This window comes from Molothrus ater, chromosome 20 (assembly GCF_012460135.2).
Source record: "Molothrus ater isolate BHLD 08-10-18 breed brown headed cowbird chromosome 20, BPBGC_Mater_1.1, whole genome shotgun sequence".
Classification (NCBI taxonomy): Eukaryota; Metazoa; Chordata; class Aves; order Passeriformes; family Icteridae; genus Molothrus; species Molothrus ater.
This window is the reverse complement of record NC_050497.2, coordinates 1,734,866-1,754,769: the sequence shown is the minus strand read 5'-3', so window position 1 is coordinate 1,754,769 and position 19,904 is coordinate 1,734,866. Positions and strand designations below refer to the sequence as shown.

Here is a 19,904-nt window from a genome sequence, read left to right as displayed (position 1 = left end):
GCACCCCCACAGCCCCAGGCTGCTGCCCCCAGGGTTAACTCACACACAACCAGAGCAGTGTTTGAGCTGCAGGACAGTGTTGGCTTTTGCATGCTTTAGCATTCCTCATGGATCCATAGGAGATCCAAGCCTGGGCTAGTTCAGACCCCTCGTCCCTCCTAACTTGAGTTGAAAGCAGCTTTGCTTTACCTGCTGCAGTTTTGCAAGACACAGAGCTGCCTTAAACTCACCTGGGCTTTTCCACAGGGGGAGATGCTCATTGGGACCTTTTTTGCTAGAAAAGCTGTGCTGAAAACTCACCCCTTAAATCTGGCAGTCACCAGCAGTCTCACATCTTCCCTCATTCTACACCAGTCTCAGCACCTTATCCTGAATAATTTTATTAATGGGAGAAGCCTCAACTCATGGAACTCCATGGTCCTTGTGTCGTGTCCCAGGCACTGCACACACATCCTGCTCCTGGCAAGTCACACAGGCTGCAGATCTCAAATTAGCTTGGAACAGACAAGGAGGTGCAAAATGTTTCTTTGTGGCCCCCCAGCCAACATCTAAAACTACTGAGTAGCTCTTTTTTTTTTTTCTTCATTATCTTCCAAAAGTATTTAGGCACCCAGGGCAGAAGGGAACAGCTACAAGTAGGGATGTACTAACATTTAATCCTGTGTTTTCCAGAAGAACAACCTTCCCTTGCTGCTCCAACAGACACCAAACCAAGTGCAAGGTATGCAGAGCATTTTCAGTTCACAGAGCAGTGTCACTTGAGCAAACATTCACAATCTATAACAGACAAACCAGTAACCATCAAATTTAATCAAAGATAGCAGCCTGTTCCTTTGGATCACACCCCACTCATTCCATGAAGCCCAAAGAGGCCGGATCTGTTTTCACCACATCTCTTTTAATCCCAAAGTACAAATCACATTAGCAGCACTGCTCCATCTGTTCCAGAGTGCAATTTTGACCCTGAGTTTACAGTAGTAGAAAACTTGAATGGAAGATTCTAGCAGATTCCTTTGCATATTGGCTGCATTAAACAATTATAATAGAACTATAAAAATCCTAGAAAAAAAAACAAAAAATAACCCACATTCCTTGTTCAAGTTCTGCAGAAGAATGGAGTGAAACTTCCCTCCTGTGCTTTGACTAGAAGAGCAGAGCAAGTGTGGCTTGAAGGAAGCAACCAAGAGAGATCAATCAGATTTGGAACAAAGCAACAAGAGGAGCTGGCAAACTGGAGCACAACCAGCAACTCCCAGAGACTGAATGCCAGAGTTGGGAAGGACAGACCAAAGCTATGGCCAATGTTTGGGAATCTTCAAGAGGCTGGAGGCAGTCTGGACATTTCACTACTAATTGGTGCAAAAATAACATCTAAAGCTAAAGGCATTCATTGCTCTTCCCATCCCTCCCTCAGGGTGTTCAGTGAATTCCACAAGCTTGTAACTGGCACATGAATTCCATGATGTTTCAGTGAAACCAGAGCTGGAAACATGCCAAGGACAAACCATGAACCTTCAATGGTTTTCCAAACTGACACCCAATGTGTCAAATCACAGCCACTCTGTGAACCCACCTAACTGCCCAGTGCTCCACTCCAGAGCCATCCTCCACTGGGGAGAAGGGTTGCAAAAGCTGTCCAGACCCTGCACAGTGCCTGGACTCAGACAAGCGCTGAGAAAAATCCACATCCATCCCGGGATTACAGATGCCCTTCCCACACTTGCCTAACCGGCAGCTGATCTTGAACAAGGAACATGCAAGGCCACAGGCAGAATAAATCATACGCCTTGAAAGCAGTAATTCGGTCCCAAAATCCAGTGCAAATATTCTCCGGAGATGCCCGAGAGCACGTGGTCCATCCACCCTTGGCAGCAGGGTCCGCGAGAGCCGCGGTGGCCGTGCGGGCTGCGCTGCCCCTCCTGCCCGGCAGCGCTGCTGCAGCACCGCGGAGCAGCCTCAGAAATAGAGCGCGGGCTCGCTGCTGAAATCCGAGAGTCCGCCCTTCTCCGCCGGGGTGAGCTGGGGACAGAGCACAGCACAGCGGCTCAGACCGGGCCAGAGGAGCCCCCTCAGCCCTGCACGGTGCCTTGGCACCCTGCCCGGGCTAACTGGGTGTGTGTGGTCAGTGCCCCCCTCCAAACGTGCCCTGGACTGTCAGAATTCCTGCAATGGTTTGGGTTGGAAGGGGTCTTAAAACCCACCTTGTTCCAACCTCCTGCAGGCAGGGACACCTTCGACTATCCCAGGTCACTCCAAGCCCCGTTCAACCTGGCCCTAGGCACTTCCAGGGATCCAGGGACAGCCACTCTGAGCCAAGGCTTAACCATCATCACAGGGAACGACTTCTTCCCAATATCGAATCTAAATCTCTTTTGGTTTAAAACCGTTCCCCCTCATCCCATCACCTGCCCATGTAATAAAAAAAAATTAAAAAAAGAAAGAAAAAAAAATCTCTGTTTTTTATAAGCCCCCTTTAGGCAATGGAAGGGGCTCTGAGCTCTCCCTGGAACCTCCTCTTCTCCAGGTGAGCACCCCCAGCTCTCCCAGCCTGGCTGCAGAGCAGAGAGGCTCCAGCCCTTGGAGCATCTCCATGGTCTCCTCTGGATTAGTTCCAACAGATCCATGTCTGTCCTGTGCTGAGCAGAGTGTGCCAGCTGCCTCGAGTCTCCTTCACACGGCCACGGAGGGGCAGTGGGACAGTGTGATGGTCCCTTTGGGAGCAGTGACACAGCTCCCCGGGCAGGAACACAAACACAGGTGTGCAGGGAAAGGCACATCCTGTCCCATCCACTGCCTGGAACAACCCCCACCCCACAGGGGAGAACAAGAATTGGTTATTTATAGCCTCACCATGACTTGGTTCCCCTGGGAATCAGCATCCTTTGGGAGGGATCCCTCTGCAGCAGGACCCTCATACTTCTGCTCCTGCCACTCGCTGAACTTCACGGAGTGCTTTGGGGTGTAGCTGGATAAATCTGCTGCAAGGACAAAGATGAGGTAAATATTCCTCACCACCCCAAAAAGAAGTGGGACAAGATCCCAGCAGGGACAGCCTGGAAGCTGCCCATCTGCCCTGTTCACCTCCACTAGCATTTCCACTATGTGGAGCCCCTTAAGGGGCTGTGGGAAACGTGGGCAGTGTCAGACACCACAGAAACCCCACGGTGCCCACCCACACAGTGCCTCACTCACCTGAGTTAGGTGTACTGGGATGCAAAGTGCTGTTTGGGCGTGGAATATAAAAGGTACGAGATTTTTCCTCCGTTTCAGAAGCGTGTCCTTCCTCCTCCTCATCCTCTTCTGCCAGGGAGCTCTCTGAGGGGTACTCAAACATCGTCTGCAAACTCGTCTCGTTGAAAGAGATCTTCATCTGACAACAGCAAAGGAGAATTATCAGGGAGAAGCACAAGAACTGACTGATCCCCGCGCTGGCTCTGGCACAGGCCAGGGCTGCCCCTGGTTTAAAGCAGCCACTGCAGACCCCCCCAGTCCCTCCCCAAGTGCCTGGGTGGATCTCTTGCCATGCTGAGGGAAACCCCAGAGGCAGAGCCAAGGGGTCTGGAGCAGCTCTTTGTTCCCCCTGCCAGCACCTCACACTGGCACCCAGCAGGAGCTGCCATCATGTCTCTCACACGAGAGACAAGCAGAAAAGCACCCACATGTTGGAAAGGTGACATTGCTAATTCCTGGCAACTCCTTTGTGTATCCAAGCTCCAGGAAACAGGAATATCCATGAGCAGGACTCCAGTCTTAGGAGAACATTTTGGCAAAGAGCTATTTAAGCTACATTAAACAGGGCTTAAAACCAGAAGTGAGAAGAAGGAAGCAGCTAAAGAAGAGATGGTAACAGGTGGCAGCAGACAGGGAAAGTACTGGGCAAGGGGGAGGCCTTAGAGGTTCTGGTTTGAAACCAGTTTTATCCAGTATTGTCACTAATGACCTTTCCACCGTAACTGGGAGACTGAGAAATGAAAGTGACGCAAACACACGAGTTCATCAAGGGCTAACTGGAATTTTATGGCCATGAAGAAAACTGGAGAGCAAAAACACTAAAAATGGAATCAAGAGCAACCTTTGCCCTAAGAGAAGTTCAGCACCCGTGAATAACTGAGGAAGAAACTTTGGGATTGGCTACAGGACTGTAATCATCATTAGGATGCTGCTTTAATAAACCAGGAATGAAGGAAGGCATTTCTGCTGGAAATAGGGACTGCCTGGCTCCCTCCTCCCTGTGCAAATGTGCTCGTCCAAGCTGAAAAGGAAAGCTGAGGGAGGGGTTTGTTCCCTGCAGCCCTGCCTGTCCCAGTCATTACCTACCCCTGTGCTCCGGGGATCTGCTGACAGGTCACCTCAACAGCTGCACAGGAGATTCACTGGCAAAACCTTCACACCAGCAAAAGTGAAGGTGGAGAAAAAGCATAGCAGCTCTTTGTAAGTACTCCAGAAAATAGCCACCAAGGAGCACAGAACTGCTGATGCCAGCACACATCAGACAAATAAGGAGGCTAAGCCTGCCAGGAATAAGTTCATGCCAAAAGTGGGGAAGTATTTAGCCAACACAGATCAAGGTTCAGGAGCAGCTGTCTAAAAGGGTGTTGTGATCCCTTTACTTCTAAATACAATTAAAATTCAGCTAATAGGGTTATGAACAGAATGGAAAGGACGTGGCAACTTGTGACAGGAGCCCAATGGTTCTGATCTCCCCGGATGCTGTGTAATGACAGGCCAGGGGTGAGTGCAGCACATTTACCCCATGGTTCTCTCATACAGAAAATCCCCAAGGCTGGGAAGTGGCACCTGGCCCCAAGCACCAATAGTGCCCTGGTGCAGCCATTCCCTGTCACAGCAGTGGTAGGAGCACTGGAGTGGCATTTTCAGGGGCTGCCAAAGTCACACCTGGATGTCCCCAAGGGCCAGAGCTGCCAGCAGGTCACAGTGCCACCTGTGCTGCCCGTGCACGGGGTCCCTGGAGCTCTGGAGGGATCAGAGCAGGACAGGGAGCATTTCACTGCTGCTTTTCAGCAAAGCAACAAGGGCAGCTTTGCTTGAATCTGGGTACCAGAGGGAGCAGCTGCAGCCCCTCCACACTGCAAAGCACAGCTGGAGCTACCCTGCCCCAGGGCAGGATGGACCTGGGACACAGGCTGGCCCCTTCCCCTGCTCCCAGGAGAAGGCAGCATGGAAACTGCATGGAGGGAACCAGCTGCCTTTCCTCATTCCCTGCACAGAGGAGAAGAGTGATTCTATTTCAGAGAAAAGGACTGGAATGAAATGGTGCTGAAGCTGAGAGCATCCCAGTTGCTGCTCCCTGAATTTCCCATCCCTGCTGCTGACCTAGATGCTCCCTGATCCGAGCCAGGCTGCTCACACTGCTCACAATGTGGTGTCTGTCCTGTGGGGATGAGCCATGCTGCCAGGGACAAAGGCCACCAGGGTGGAGGTGCCCAGGGCTCCTGGAAGCCCAGGAGCTACCCCAGAAACTGCACAGAGGCCACTTATTCACTGCTGCCAATGGCACTGAGGGGCAAGAAGTACTTGGCTAAACACGGAAAACAAAGCAGACAGGAGAGAGATGCCCTGGGGTTTAGAATTTAAGCTTGGGAGATGGAACTAAATGTTCCTGGGTTTCTGCTATCAGGAGGAAATCTCTAAGAAAAATGACTTTGAGTCCAGTTTGGACCAAAGGTGCATGCAGTGCTGGAGGAGAAAACAGCCTCAGCAGGGAGCAAAACCAGAGAGCAGAAGGGAGCAGAAACTGCCTGGAGACACCCACATCCCACACAGAGCCCAGGCACAACACCAACACCCCACACCCAAGAGCTCCCACTCTCCACAGCCAGTTCAAGCAGGAGGCAGTGCTGGAGCCCCTGACACAACAAGAGCAACCAGCCAGCCCCAGGGCACAGCTGGGGCCAAGATCACCTGCAAGGCTCATACAGGGAGGTGTGTGTGGCACAAGTTCCCCCAGAGCACGCTGAGCTGCCCTGTGGCAGATGCCAGCCCCTGCTCCCAGGGCCTGCACCAGGCAGAGCCCCAGGGTGCTGCAATGACGCCCTGGGCACACCCAGGCAGAGCAAACACGAGGCACAGCCTGGCACTGGCACTGATGGAGCCTGGGGCACTCAGCCCTGCCCATGGGGAGAGAGCCCAAACCCCAAACCCTGCTGTGGCAGCACCTGGGCTCCCCTCTCTAAGCACAAAAGGCTTTCAGGAAGCACAAAGCAGCTCTGCTTGACCCAACAGAACAGGGAGAGTGAAGCATTCAGGCAAAACCAGGGGACACAGGGGCAGAGAAATGCTCTGAGTGGCTACAGAGCACAGCTGAGTGTTGTGTGCAAGGAACACAGGCAGCTCCAGCCCCAGGAACCAGCCTGAAAGGAAAACCAAAAGCCCAGTCATGGCACAGACAACAGGTTTGCACAGCCAGCAGTGCCTTGCCAGACCACAGGGACTTTTATGGGAACACAAAAGGCAACAGGGGACGTTTCTTTAGAAGAAAAGCGTGTCCCAGCAGAGCCAAGCTCACTGGAGCCCAGCCAGAGGCCTCTGCTCAGCCTGTCTCAGCACTGCTTCCCCTGCTTCTGCCCCAGCAGCAGCTGCCAGTTGTGGCAAGCAAGAATTTTGCACCCTTCAGCTGTGGATGTTTGCAGGGATTTGTCACTTTTTGCTCAGCTGGAGGCTTCACCCACAGCTGTGTCACAAACTCAGGGTCCAACCCAAACCCATATATATATATATAAATATATATATAAATACTCTGCTCAGCAATCAGACACACTGGAAAGAGTAAATCAGGCTTTTCAGGAAATATTGTGCTGTTCAATCAATAGTATCTTGTTGCCATAGCAAAAATCATTTATTTATTTGCTAGGATTTGAACTAGTAATGAGTAATATCCAGGAAAGAGAAGCCGGGCAAACACTGCCCAACAAAGCATAAATCTGAGTAGTCATGCAGATCTCATTTAGAAAAGGGAAGTCAACCCTGTGTCAGGCTGTCAGGACTCAGGCTGCACCCAGACCAGCCACCAAAGAGCCCCCAAATACAGAGGTTTATTAAAAACAAAAAGAACCAATTTATAGAACCCAACCTACAACATGAGCAATGACAGTCAGCAGCCACCTCACCTCCAAAAGGGAGAGGAGAAAGTCTGCAAGGCAGTGTTAATGACAGAGCCAAGACCCAATGGCTTCTCACACACCAGGGACCTCTCAGGAAGTCTCCAGGGCTTAATCTGCATCCTCAGCTCCAGAAGGAATCTCCTTACTGTGGCTTTTCCCTTCACCACCCATTATTACATTTGCTGCTTGGCTGATGAGCCAAAGTAAGGTGTTTACACTTTTTAAACTGAAAACTCTTTGACAATCCAAATCCTTGCCTTGTAACAGTCAGGAAAAAGTAATTGTTCTAGACATTAAATGAATAAAATCATCCTATAATTCTATTCCAGCAGGGAGAGTCTGAGTCAGCATTTGCTCCCCTTCACACCAGCCCAGAACAGGGGGGCTGAGAAGGACTGAGCCCCTCTCCCCTCCATGTGAGTGGTTCCCATCTCCCAAAGCTGGGGCTCCTGCTGGAGTTGCCATCCCTGCTCTGTCCTTGAGGAGCAGGATGGGATGGTGAGTGGTGAAGGACAAGCTGGGCTCCACCCCTGCCCTGTGCCATCCCACAGCACCTCCAGCACATCCCAACCCAGCAAGAGCCTCACCAGACCCAAAGAGCAGCACCAGGGATCAAGAGCTGCTCTCTTCACTACTGATTCTCTTCTAATCATCCTCTGGCCTCAATAATTCCCAGGTGACAAATCCAGGGACTGCACTGACTCCCCAGGACATGCAGGGGCTGCCGGGTGGTGCTGGTGTGATTTAAGGCAGCTTTTCACACCTGGTCTACAACAGGATCACAGAATATCCTGAGCTGGAGGGACCCCAAGGATCCCCCAGCCCAGCCCCTGTCCCTGCCCAGCCCCCCCAGCAGCCCCAGCCTGGGCATCCCTGGCAGCGCTGCCCAAAGGCTCCTGGAGCTCTGGCAGCCTCGGGGCCGTGCCCATTCCCTGGGCAGCCTGGGCAGTGCCAGCACCCTCTGGGGGAAGAACCTTGCCCTGAGCTCCAGCCTGAGCTGCCCTGGCCCAGCCCCAGCCGTGCCCTGGCTCCTGTCCCTCGTCACCACAGACAAGAGATGTCTGTGTCTCTGTGTCACAAGATCAGTGTCTGTCCCTCCTCTTGCCCCACAAGGAAGTTGCCTCCTCTCAGCAGCACAGGAGGGTTTGCCTGGGATCTGCAGGACAGGTGGATGATCCAGCATGAACACAAAGCAGGGATTGACATCTCTGAGAGATCAAGCACAGACAAAACGACTGTTCTGAAGAACCTTGTGCTCCTGTGCCACCTCACATCGAGGAACATTTGCTGCTGCACTGGTTGGTTAAAGATTGGGTCAAGGAGGCACAAGACATCACCTGATACCTGAAACTGCATCCAGCTGGGAGTGTCAGCAAGGCTGTGCACACAGAGCATCCCAGGGAGGGCTGCAGAGAGCTCCTGAGCAGGGCAGGAAAGCTGCTCCAGCCCCAAACCCATGGGGTTGGTGGGTGCAGGCTCAGGACCTGTACAAAGAGGAGGTTCTGACACAGAACAACCTCCCAGCTGCCAGACTGAGAGGGAAGGTCTCTGCACAGACAAATAACTGCTTGTGAGACTGGAAACAGGGTAGAAGCACAGATTTTATAGTGGACAAAGGTCCCCAAAGGGTTTAACCTGCTCTTCCCATCTCACCAGTCCCACAGAGCAGCAGAGTCAGTAAAAGGAGACAGAAAAGCAGCTCATAAACTCTAAACCTCTGCAGAGACCTTCAGTTTTTTCACAGCAGCCTGCAGTCAATGATCTAGACATCTCCCATGAAAAGAAACTTTTAGATAAAAGCTTTTGGGGAAAATGAGCCAATTTTTTGGAGTTAGCAATGAGCTTGTCTGTGTGTCTGTGCTTGTCCTGAAAACACAGTCATGTGTCAGCCCAAATTGTTGAATAACTCCAGGCACAGACTATGTGGGCAGCCTGAAACAGTACCCTGGGGACTGCAGCATCACCAGCACATCACCAAGGCATTTGCTATCATTCAGAAGATAAGGAGCTTTTGTGCCTCTAAAGCCTTTCCCTGACACAGAAAGAAAGGGTTTTCCCCTGACAAGTATCCCTAGAAAAGAGGGGGCTCAAGGCTTGGCTCCTATATCGGATTAACCCTGTACTGCTATGGCTGAAGCACTCTAAGTGTGCCCAGAAAACTGCAGATGGCAGTTCAGAAATGTACTTTTCTGTACAAGAAGAAGAGTTTTGGGGAACTGGAACTATGACACCACAGAATCACTTGATCCTGTTTTTCCAAGAAGTGTTTCCTGAGAGTAACACTGACTTTTGCCCAGCCATTAACTGCACCTCAGTGAGTTACTGAGTAGAGCTAACAGCACTAAAGATTTACAGCAGGAGCACGTCAGGGAAGCCCTGTGTGGCTGGCAAAGGAGACATTTCCTTCAGGATCACATCCCAGCTCCCAAGCCACAAGGCAAAACAAGAAAGTCTCCATTTACAAGGCAACCCACAAAGCCAGCTCTGTGTAATCAATATGCTGAAGCACATGGCAGACAGGAGCAATGCATGGAGATTCGAAATATTAAACTCCTTGTGCAAGACACGGGCAAGTTTCAAATTCCTGATGAGAGGTGACAGGGTAGGGACAGCCCCCAGAGCATGTGGGGCAGGTGGCTTGGTTAACTCTTCCCTTCACTGTGCAGGACAAGGGGAGATTGCAGTGCCCACACAAGCACAGCTGGAGCCCCAGTGTGCCAGGGCACAGAGCAGCCATTCACCCTGGGAGCCCTTTATTCCTCCTCACATCTGCAGGCAGAAGAGCCAGAGCCTTCCCCAGCTTAACAGGCAATTCAGAAATTACTTACTTGGCCCCTAAGAACCAGACAAATCTCCCTGCTTGTACAAAACAAATCTCATCTGAATGCACAAAGGGAGCAGGATAATCAAGGTACAATTAGTGTCAAGACTTGGTGTCCTTATAAAAGCCACACAGAGCTCCCCAACAGCACAGGATTTCACAGGAGCTCTGAGCAGCCCATTTGTAGCTACAACGAGGTGCAGTGATGAAGCTGCCACCCACAAACATTTCTGTGCGACCCAGACTGCCCAGAGCAGCTCAGAAAAATACCTGGGTTTGGTGCTGGAATGGGACCCATGGAGCATCAGTCCATGGGAAACAGAGAGAGGCTGGGAGCAGAATTACTTCCCACCCTGTCAAGGAGCTCATTCAGGACCAAAGGCACCCGTGATGTGAACAGTACCACCTGCACAACAGAGTTCATGTCTCTCTTGCCCTTGCTCTTTCTTTTAACATGCAAAAGGAACTTCCTTGATGAGAAGCAAGTGCAGCAGGTTCACCAGGAGCCTCAGGGATGTGCCCTCAGAGCTGCATTTTCAGCAGCTGCAAGCGAGACAATTTCCCTACACACACACACACACACACACACACACACAAGTGTTTTGTCTGAGATATTTCCTACATTCTAATGCCCACAAAGCTGCAGCTCCATCCTGCCAGGTTCCCAAGATCATCCGAAGGGCATTTCTCAGAAAACATCAGCCCCGAGTTCCTCCAGCCCAGATTTTCCCAGGATGTTTGTGAAGTCACTCTGTGTGACACAGACACTCCATGTGACTCTTCCTACACAAACTGGCAAACAGGGATATCCTCCCAGCCCCACGGACTGCTGCAGTCACTGGAACAGCCTGTAAATAGGTATAAAGAGAGGTTGTAAATAGGTTTTCAATTCGGGTTTCACTTGGAGGGGTGTGAGCACAGCCCCTGAGGTGAAGGAAATGCTGCTGCAGCAGCTCTTACCCAGATTTCCTTTCCTGCCACTGCACCCAAAACCGAAATATTTTAATTTTCCTTACTGTTCCCCACACATAACACAGACCTGGGGCAGGACTCCTGCCCCAGCCACCCCAGTGTCCTTCCTCTGCTCTTCTCAGAACACCATGACCACATACTGGAAAAACCAGAGTGGAAAGGAAAACCCAAACCCGGAACAAACTGAAACCTTGAGATGGAGGGAATTTATAAACCATCTCCAATCTGGTCCACAGATTAAACAAACTGATTAAGAAAACGTTAACTGTAATCCTTGTGATTAGAGTTCAGAGCACAAAGTACTTCAAATCTCCTCCTGAGCTTTGGGGCACGCTGAGCCCTGGGCATGTCCTAACCAGCTTCAAAGCCAGACTTGGCTCTGATTTGCGTCAGAGTTTCTATTTTAGCCCTTCTGTCCATTCCTGCAGTGCTGACAGCAGCAGGCAGGACATGGGGGCAAGAGAACCAGGGGAATTCGGACTCAGATTGTCACTGCAGCATGAGAAGAAGCATGGGAGTGGTGAGGCCATGCAGAGCCTAAGTCACAGAAAGTTTCCCACTACAGAGATGAGATGAGATAAATCTGACTCAGACTGCCAGGGTTTCATACAACAAAGTCTCAGCACTTCAAGGTGCTGGCACATACTGGGAAACAAAAAACCACCCACTGCCCCACAGACAGCCTCGGGGGCAGCTTGTGAAGTGGTTTAAAAGCTGTAACTGCAGCAAATTCTGATTTCCAGGCTTCAGCCATCAACATCACAGAAAAAATAATCAGTGGAATTAGCAAAGGGCAGGAAAATGGCTTTTTCTGTCTGGGTGAAAGAGGCTGCTGCCATCTGACAGCTAATGGAGATCATCTCCACCGGGGAGGGGCCGCACTTCATCAAGACACTTATTTCCTGAGCATGACTTATCACTGCTGACCTCATCTCCTAAAAATGCAATACATCCATGTCAGATACTGCCATGGCCCCTCCTTAAAGGTGGCAGATGAATCTGCCCCAGCAGAGCACAGCCTGAGACAGAAAATAGAACAGGAACACGCAGTTCTCCAAGAGCTAAAGAACACAAATCTCTGCCCTGACCCCTCCAAAACACAGGGATGACATCATCAAAGGAGGTCTTGCAGAGAGATTTCTTCTTCTACTACTAAATTAATTTACTTGTGTTATGGTTAATTTACTTGTGTTATACATTGCAAAAAAAAAAACAACTTCAGGCAGCCACCAGCATTTAGACTCCACTCTGTGCAAACTTGCTCCAAACAGGTCTGGGCAGCAGCTGGAAATGTTGATCCCTGCCAACATCCCAAACCTACACCTGGCTCTCACAGGAGACCATCTCCAGCAGAACTGAACAGATGGAAAACTACAGAGCAGGAAGTTCAGCAGGTTAGACCAACAAAGCTGCTGCCCATCATCAAAACTGAGGGGTATTTAAAGTAATCTTTTAACAGACTTTTAAGTGGGAATTTGGAAGCCACATTCAGGCTTTACGCAGCTCAAAAGATTAGGACATGGACCATACTAAAGTTTGTGTAAGATGGAACTTTTTGAAGTTCAGCTGAACATCTCTGAAGACAATTTAGCTTTAGACTCCAACTGTTTGGATCCCAGCAGCCTTGTTCCCGTAATCCCTGCTCACACTGGGCTGCGACTCGCCTGCCAGCACACGGCAAACTGCCAGCTGTGACAAGCACTAAACATTAAATCCATCAACAACCTGATGTCTGCTGGCTCTCAGGTCCTGTTATTCACAGGACTTTGGCTGGCCTGGCCAGAATTCATTCACCTTCCCTGCAGGATCTGCAGGAGGTACCGGATCCTGGAGAGGAAAACACTCAGGATGCACTGCAGGAGTGACACAGCGAAGGAGCAGGGCCAGGGCAGAGTCCAGCCTCCAGCCAGAGGAGAGCCTGAATCCCAAAGCCAGTGACTGCTTGTGGAAGCCCAGCTGGCCCTGCAGTGCTCTGTCCTTGCCCAGCTCTCACCCCACACACCAACCACATGTACTGCAAAAACCCAGATTTCTATCTCATCAACAACTGTATTGGACGTTATTCTGGCAGGTAACCAAACCACCACTGACTCTTGTCAGCCCAGATGAGCAAGATTTTATCCTCTGAGATCCCAAAGATCCACATCCTGCAGCAAAGCCTTCCCTTCCTCCTGGCACTGCTGACATGCCTTTACTTCTCTGCAATAACAGAGTACAAAGAGAAGCCCTGAGCAGAGGTCACCAACACTGTGCTGCATCCTCTGCCCCACTCTCAGTTTAGAATAAAGGTCAGTAGGTCTCCTTCCACCCCTGCACATGCATCCTGTCCTCTCTGAGAGCTCAGCCAGCTCCTCCAGCAGCTGCCCAGCAGCTTCTGGCACATCCCTTTGGAGCTGCAAACACACTTCTCAGACTGAGTCCCACACACAGTGCTTTATCTGAACTGCTGGTGGTACTGCCTGAGAAATCTCAAAACAGCCCCAGAGCAGATGAACAGCCCTGAAGGGCACCTGAAGCCCTGCAGGAGCACAGCAGCTCCAGCTCATCCATCCCCCAGGGTGAGCAGGGCCGAGGCTCTGCCCTCCACCTGCAGACCCTGATGTGTCCCATCCCACACAGCCCCACACTGACCTTCACAGTCCCTGTCCCCCCACAGCAGCCCCACAACAGAGCTGGGAACAGATTGCTTATTTCCAATACATCATCTTCCTCTCCCTCAGCAAGCTCCAGCTCCAACCCCCAAAGTAACAGCTGCTTCACATATCTGAAGGTCTGCAAGGAGCAATCGAGTTGTTTATCCTGAAAGGCCTTGAAGCAGCAGCATCCCCCAGGCCACAGCAAAGTCACAAGTGCCACAGCCACTGCCAGCAGCCAGGAGCAGGGGCTGGAGCTCCCTCTGTGCAGGACAGTGCTGGAAGCCAGCCTGTCCCAGCCACACTCCCAAAAAGCCACGGAGGATGTGGATCAGGGGACTCAGACCACAGCAGCTCCACTTGGCTGCCACTGCTACCACAGTCAGGCAATCAGAGGCCACACATGGGGATGGAAAAGGGAGGCTGAATTTCTACATTTGAAGAAAAACACCATTTGCATCTGAGAGAACTGTGGGGTGCAACTGGCAGGGGCTGACACCCTCCTTCCTAATAAATCATTACCCCTGACTGCACAGCCAGCCATTGATCCAGAGCATTTCCAGACTCTGCTGACCTGCTGTTTATCTCCCAGATTTCTGCTGGGCATCAGCAAACAGCTAAACTTTTCCAAGTTCTTGAAGTTTCACTAAGGACTGCTTGCTTGAGTATGGAGCATAATTAAAGATCTTTTCAAAGCAAGGTTTGGAAACGAAGATGCTTGGCACAAGAAGGGCTTGTTCACCCCAAAAGACACAGGAGCTGCTCACTAAAACCAGCCTCAGGTTTTGACACCCCAAAAAAGAAAGGGGATTGGTTTTAACAAACAACTGCAGCTCCCTGCTCACAAGAACAGTCTGTTTCTGCCCAATTCAGGCCAAAATCGAGTTTCTGAAAACCCCGACACAGCTACAAAACAGAACTCTTGTTTTTGGCTGGTTGCCTTGGAGACACAGAGTGATCTCTTGGGAAGAAACCAAGGAATGCATCTTAATACGAGCTCCTTCCTTTTCAGGCATCAACACTCAGCCTTATTACCCAGAGTACAGCCACAAACATCCTCTAGGTCAAGAGTAAACAGAAATCTTTCCATTTGTCCCCCATCAGCATCTTCTAGACCCTGGCTCCAAAGTCATACTCTGTGCTTGACTGAGCAGGAAGGAGCTGAAAGAAAAATGGGTGTTTCTCCCATACCACATTTAACTTCACCCAGAAACTTGTGTCTTGACTACTTTCCTTCAGCTCCATCTTATTTTTCAAAGGATCCGTATTGGCTGCAGCTTCCTGAGTTCTGCAAATATAACAGGCAGTTTCTCCTTTGCCTTTTAATCTCTCTCCTCTCAGAAACCAAATGTTTACACAAGTTCTCCTGCAGGATGCCCCACACACAGTTCTTAGAGCACAGCTCTGTGTGCACCTTGCAGTATTTGGCACCTCAGCAGCACAGCAGGGCAGCTAATGCTGTTAAGCTGATAAGAACAGGGGCAGAGAAGCTCCATGACCTGCCCAATGTCACACAAATCCACCACTGACACACAGAACAGTAGTTAACCAATATCACATGATATTTTAGGCTGGGAAAGGTCCTCTGGAGGTCTCTAGCCCAAACTCCTGCCTTAAGCAAGACTGACTTGCCAGTTGTTTAAAGCTTTTCCCTAGCAAGTTTCAGACAGCTCCAAGGCTGGACATGCCACAACTTCTCTGGGTTTGACCAACCAAAAAACAATTCAGTCACTGCACTGGACCTGTGCTCATCTCCCTCCCTCCTTTTTGTTAAGGATACCTTCCACTGGGCACCATTTAACTGTTTTTACTTGAGGCTTTGTTCCTTGTGCCCCAACAGCATACCCTGCTCAGAAAAATCAGCTCCTCAGCTCCATCAGAAGTAGGGCTTACTCAAGTATGACCCTCCCACAAGATTCTCTCTGTGTCCTCTGCTCTATCCTAAGAGCACTCTGAACTGTAACATGCTGCATTAATATTTTCACCCTTTAGACCACAAACCTGATTTGGTGTAAATCAAATTAGCACCCCAAACTGAACCTGAACAGAGCCCAAACAGCTGCAATGAGTGCAAGCCAGCAGGTGTTTAGGCAGTAGAACAACTCCAGTCTGACCAAGCACTTCCCTGTAGGAAAACAAGGAAAAACTTCAGGAGCAATGAGCAAGAATCAACACCCCTGCTCATTTGCTTGTTCTGTCTCTCAAGGTGCTCCAGACCTGCTCCCTGTATTAGTCACCATCAAATTACCACAGGCTGCATGTGCTTAGGGAGGAATTCCACAGCGTTAAGCCAGGGAAGCAGCACTCCCCGAGTCCCTTCAAATGAGATGCATCCTGCTCAAAGGATTGCCTCAAATTATCATGCTCAGTGCCTCAGGCACCCATGTGCATCCAGTCCCTCAGTTATCTATTTGGATTTGGGTAACGGAAACGTCCAACAACAATTCCTACTATGGAAAAACATGTCACATCACAGCCCTAAGTCGGGATGTGCCACCTCAGTGTGCTGCTTTCAGAGCCCAACAACTCTCCCCGCTCCTCTTGTCACATCCAGATGCATTTCAGCAAGCCCTACAAAAATTAATTTTCAATTTAGGGCTAGGAAGGATCTATGTTACTCCCCAAGCCGTGAGAAAATCTGGCATTCGCTCCCTCCAAAGGCATTTGGAGCAATCAGCATCTCCTGGATCTTCAGAGCTGTAGCTGCACATTCAGAAGGAGCAGGTGGTATAATCCTATCAATGGGAGTTAAGTTCTTGCTGATCTCTTTCTGCCTAATCGAGACCTAATTCTTGAGCCTCTATCAATAGATCACTAATTCGGGGAAGACACCAATGCCACACTGCCTGGGGGACCACGGGCAGCTCAACATGTCCAACCCCTCAGACACAGCGAGCACAGTGGGAGGGCAAGCCCACAGCTGCTCCAACCATGCAGCTCCCCCTGATTTCCTAAATTCCTGAAATACTTTACTTTCCATTATCGTATCTCCAAGAAGGGCTGGGGTGGGAGAGGCCCTGCAGCTGTCACAGGGCATATCCCACCCTCAGCTGCTTTGTGGGACAGTCCCCAGTGCCCCCTCCCTGAGGGCAAATTCTGTTTAATACACCAAGTCCCGTCTCCCAGCTCGGGTCCTCAGGCTCCCTTTTAAGTTCCAGGAGACAGTAAAAGCAAACAAGAAACTGGACTTGCAGAGTTGCAAACTCTCCTAATATTGGATACCATAAGCAATATTAATCTCTGGTTCCTTCCTCACCATTCTGAAACATCCTTCGCATCAGTGTGGTGGAGTTCCACCTTCCCTCTCCTGTTTTCCAGTCCATTTTACCCCCTGCTTCAGGGAGCTCTGCAGGCAGCCTCTGGCTCCCACAAGGGGCAAACACACTGCCCTGTTCCCAGCAGTGCCTCATGAGCAGCCAAACCCAAAGCAGCCCCAGCACTCGCAGCCTGGCTGCTGAGCACAGAGGTGCCCGGTTACCTTCTTGCGGCGTGAGCCCGTCTTGCTCATGCAGGACCTCTCCAGGGACAGGTACCCCCCGATCACTTCAATCTCGTTCACCGTGGGGTAGCGCTTTTTATGGGATATCCCCACTTGAGGCCCATCAGCGTTCTCCACGGCTTTGCCTCTTCCTTTACTCTCCTCCTCCTCCTCCTCTTCCTCCCGCTGCGGCCTTCCGCTGGCATCGGGGACAGCCTGCAGCCCCGGGGCCACGGGCTTCCTTTTGGGCACGACAGTGAAGGTGCTGCCTCCCCTCTGCTGGGGGGCAGAGTGCGGTCTGTAGAGGGGCACAGAGGAAAACTCCATCTCCAGGTCGGGGCCAGCTCCTCCGGGCTGATCCACCAAGTTCCCCGTCCTCGCAGCCGGGCCAGCCCCGCTGTCCGTCTCCACAATGTCATCGATGTAAGTCACAGGTACCAGAGGATCCAGAGGCGCCGCTGGGGAAGTGATGGGCTCTTCCTGCTCGGGGGCGGGAGCCCTCGGGGGCTCCGGGGGTGCCTTCTCCTCCGAGGGCGGTGGCCCTGGCCTGGCAATCTGCGCCGGCGGCCGAGCCGGGCTGCCCTCCCGGCGGGGCACGAAGACGAAGGAATTGCGCGAATTCAGGCGCAGCTTGGCCAGAGCCTGTGCTTGCAGGTCGTGGGCTGGGATGGCCGCCAGGTCAGGTTTGGGGGCCGGGAGGATTTCGAAGGAGCCCCCGGCCCGGGGGGCTGAGGCGGAGAGCGGCCGAACGGCGCCGGTGGCACTGGGGGCCGGACTGGCACTGGGCAGGGGCGACACGGCCACCTCGGCCTCCTCCGGCTTTGGCCTCCTGGCGTTGGCTCTGGCATGGGAAGGGCTGGTGGATGGCACTGGTGGCCCCTTGGGCGTTGCGGGGCGGCCGGCGGGGACAGCGCCGGGCTCGGGGACGCGGACGCTGGGGGGCTGCCCCCGGGGTGTGACCGTGAAGGAGTTGGAGCTGATCTTGTGGAGGAAGCAGTTGGCCTGAGGGGCCGCAGCCTTGGGGGTACCTGGGACCGCCTGAGGGGCTGCAGCCCGGGGGGCAGCCGGGGCGGGCTGGGGGGCTGCGGGCTCGGGGGTGAAAGCCCGGGGGGGAGCCGGGGTGGGCTGGGGGGACAGGGGCTGTGGGGTGACAACCCGGGGCGGTGGTGCGGGCTGGGGGGTGACAGCCCGCGGGGGTGCCGTGGGTTGGGGGGTGACAGCCCGCGGGGGTGTCGTGGGCTGGGGGGTGACAGCCCGCGGGGAAACCGTGGGCGGAGGAGTGACAACCCGTGGAGGGGCCGTGGGCGGGGGGGGTGACAGCCCGGGGGGAAGCCGGCGGCAGGACTGTGGGTTGGGGGGCCGCCGGGACCGCTGGAGGGGTGGCAGCGCGGGGGGGAGCCGGGAGCGGCGGAGGGGTGGCCGGGACCGCGGGCGGAGATGCCGGTCCCGCCTTTGGCGCCGGAGCCCGGGGGAAGCCGGGCCCCTTCTGGAGGGGCGCGGGGGCGCGGGGGGAGCCGGGTCCCGCGGGCGGAGCGGACGGCGCGGCCCGGGCAGCGCCCGGTCCCACCTGCGGAGGAGCCGCGGCCCCGCCGGTCCCGGACAGCGCGTCCCCAACGCGGCGACGGCGGCCCCGCGGCCGCTGCCCGAACTTCTCCAGGAGGCGGCTGACGGTGCCCGGCTCGGCCGCCTCGGGCGGCTCCGGCGGCTCGGCCGTCTCGTAGATGACGACCTGGTCGGCGCGGATCTCGGCGAGCGCGGCGCCGCGCCGGGCCAGCAGCTCCCGCAGCGGGTCGGCGCCGGCCGGGTCCCGGCGGCGGGCGGGCGGCGCATCCCCCGCGGCGAAGCAGGCGGCGGGGTCGGCGCGGGACTCGATGATGAGGATGTTGTCGGCGCGGATGGTGCGGATGCCGGGCACGGCGCTGTACAGCTCCAGCAGCTGCTGCAGCGGCCGCGCCGCGCCGCCGGGCCCGGGCCGCCCCTGCCGCAGCCGGCGCCGCTCGCTCTCCAGCCGCATGAAGGGGTTCTCGCGGAGCGGGCCCAGGCTCTCCGCCACCACCAGCCGCTCCCCGGCCGGGGGCTCGGGCTCGCCGCCCGCCCCGGCCAGCTTGGCCCGCTTGCGCTCCAGGATCTCCCGCTGCCAGGCGGGCGCTGCCCGCGGCCCGGCGCCGAGCGGCGGCTCCGCGCTGCTCATGGCGGCGGCGCTGGGGCTCTGCGGGCCGGGCCCCGCCGCACCGGGGCGGCCTCGCGGCACCGCCCCCGGGCCGGGCAGGGCCGGCCCCGCGGGGCCGAGGCGGGGCCGGAGGTGCGCCGGGGCCGCCCCGCTCCGGACCGGGGTCAGCGCTCCGCCCCCGCTGCCCGGGACAAGGGCTCCGGGGCCGCCGGACAGCGGCGCGGTCCGGGCATGGCGATGTGACCTGAGGTGGTGCCGCATCCCCCGGCTGGGAACCGGCCGGGCCCCGCCGCCCCATCGCCGTCCCCTCACAGAGGAGACCCCCGGCCCGGGACACGAGCCATAGTGACGGACACAGAATCCCAAAACACACAAAACACCCATATGTGCCCATTCCCCCATCCCGCACTGGTTCGTCTGCTGCCAGCCGAAGGCAGGGTCGATAAACGCCTTTCGGGGTCACCCTTGGGATGTCGGCCGCCGTCGCAGGCGGAGCAGGTGCCTGTGCAGGAACAGGGAACCAGCCCCTGACTCTGGAGCAGTGTCTGTGATACCCGGACCGTCAGAGTGTTTTAGGGAGAGCTCTGATGGACACAAGTGGAGTTTTCCATGGCACATGGCAGCAGAGCGGGAGAGCAATTTTCCCATTTTGCTCTTTGCTGCTCAGGGAGGTCGTGGAGTCTTCCCTCTCTGGAGACATCCCAAAGCC

The 19,904-nt window shown here is 53.9% G+C and overlaps 1 protein-coding gene across 1 annotated transcript; it reads right to left on the bottom strand.

Moving 5' to 3' along the window:
- Positions 1–879: 879 nt before the first annotated feature.
- TPRN (taperin) lies at positions 880–19,216 on the bottom strand. The gene is given in 5 exon segments (XM_054516932.1): positions 880–2,019; positions 2,851–2,978; positions 3,193–3,370; positions 17,026–18,327; positions 18,329–19,216. Coding segments are annotated over 5 exon segments (2,559 nt in total). The 3' UTR covers positions 880–1,956.
- Positions 19,217–19,904: the final 688 nt, after the last annotated feature.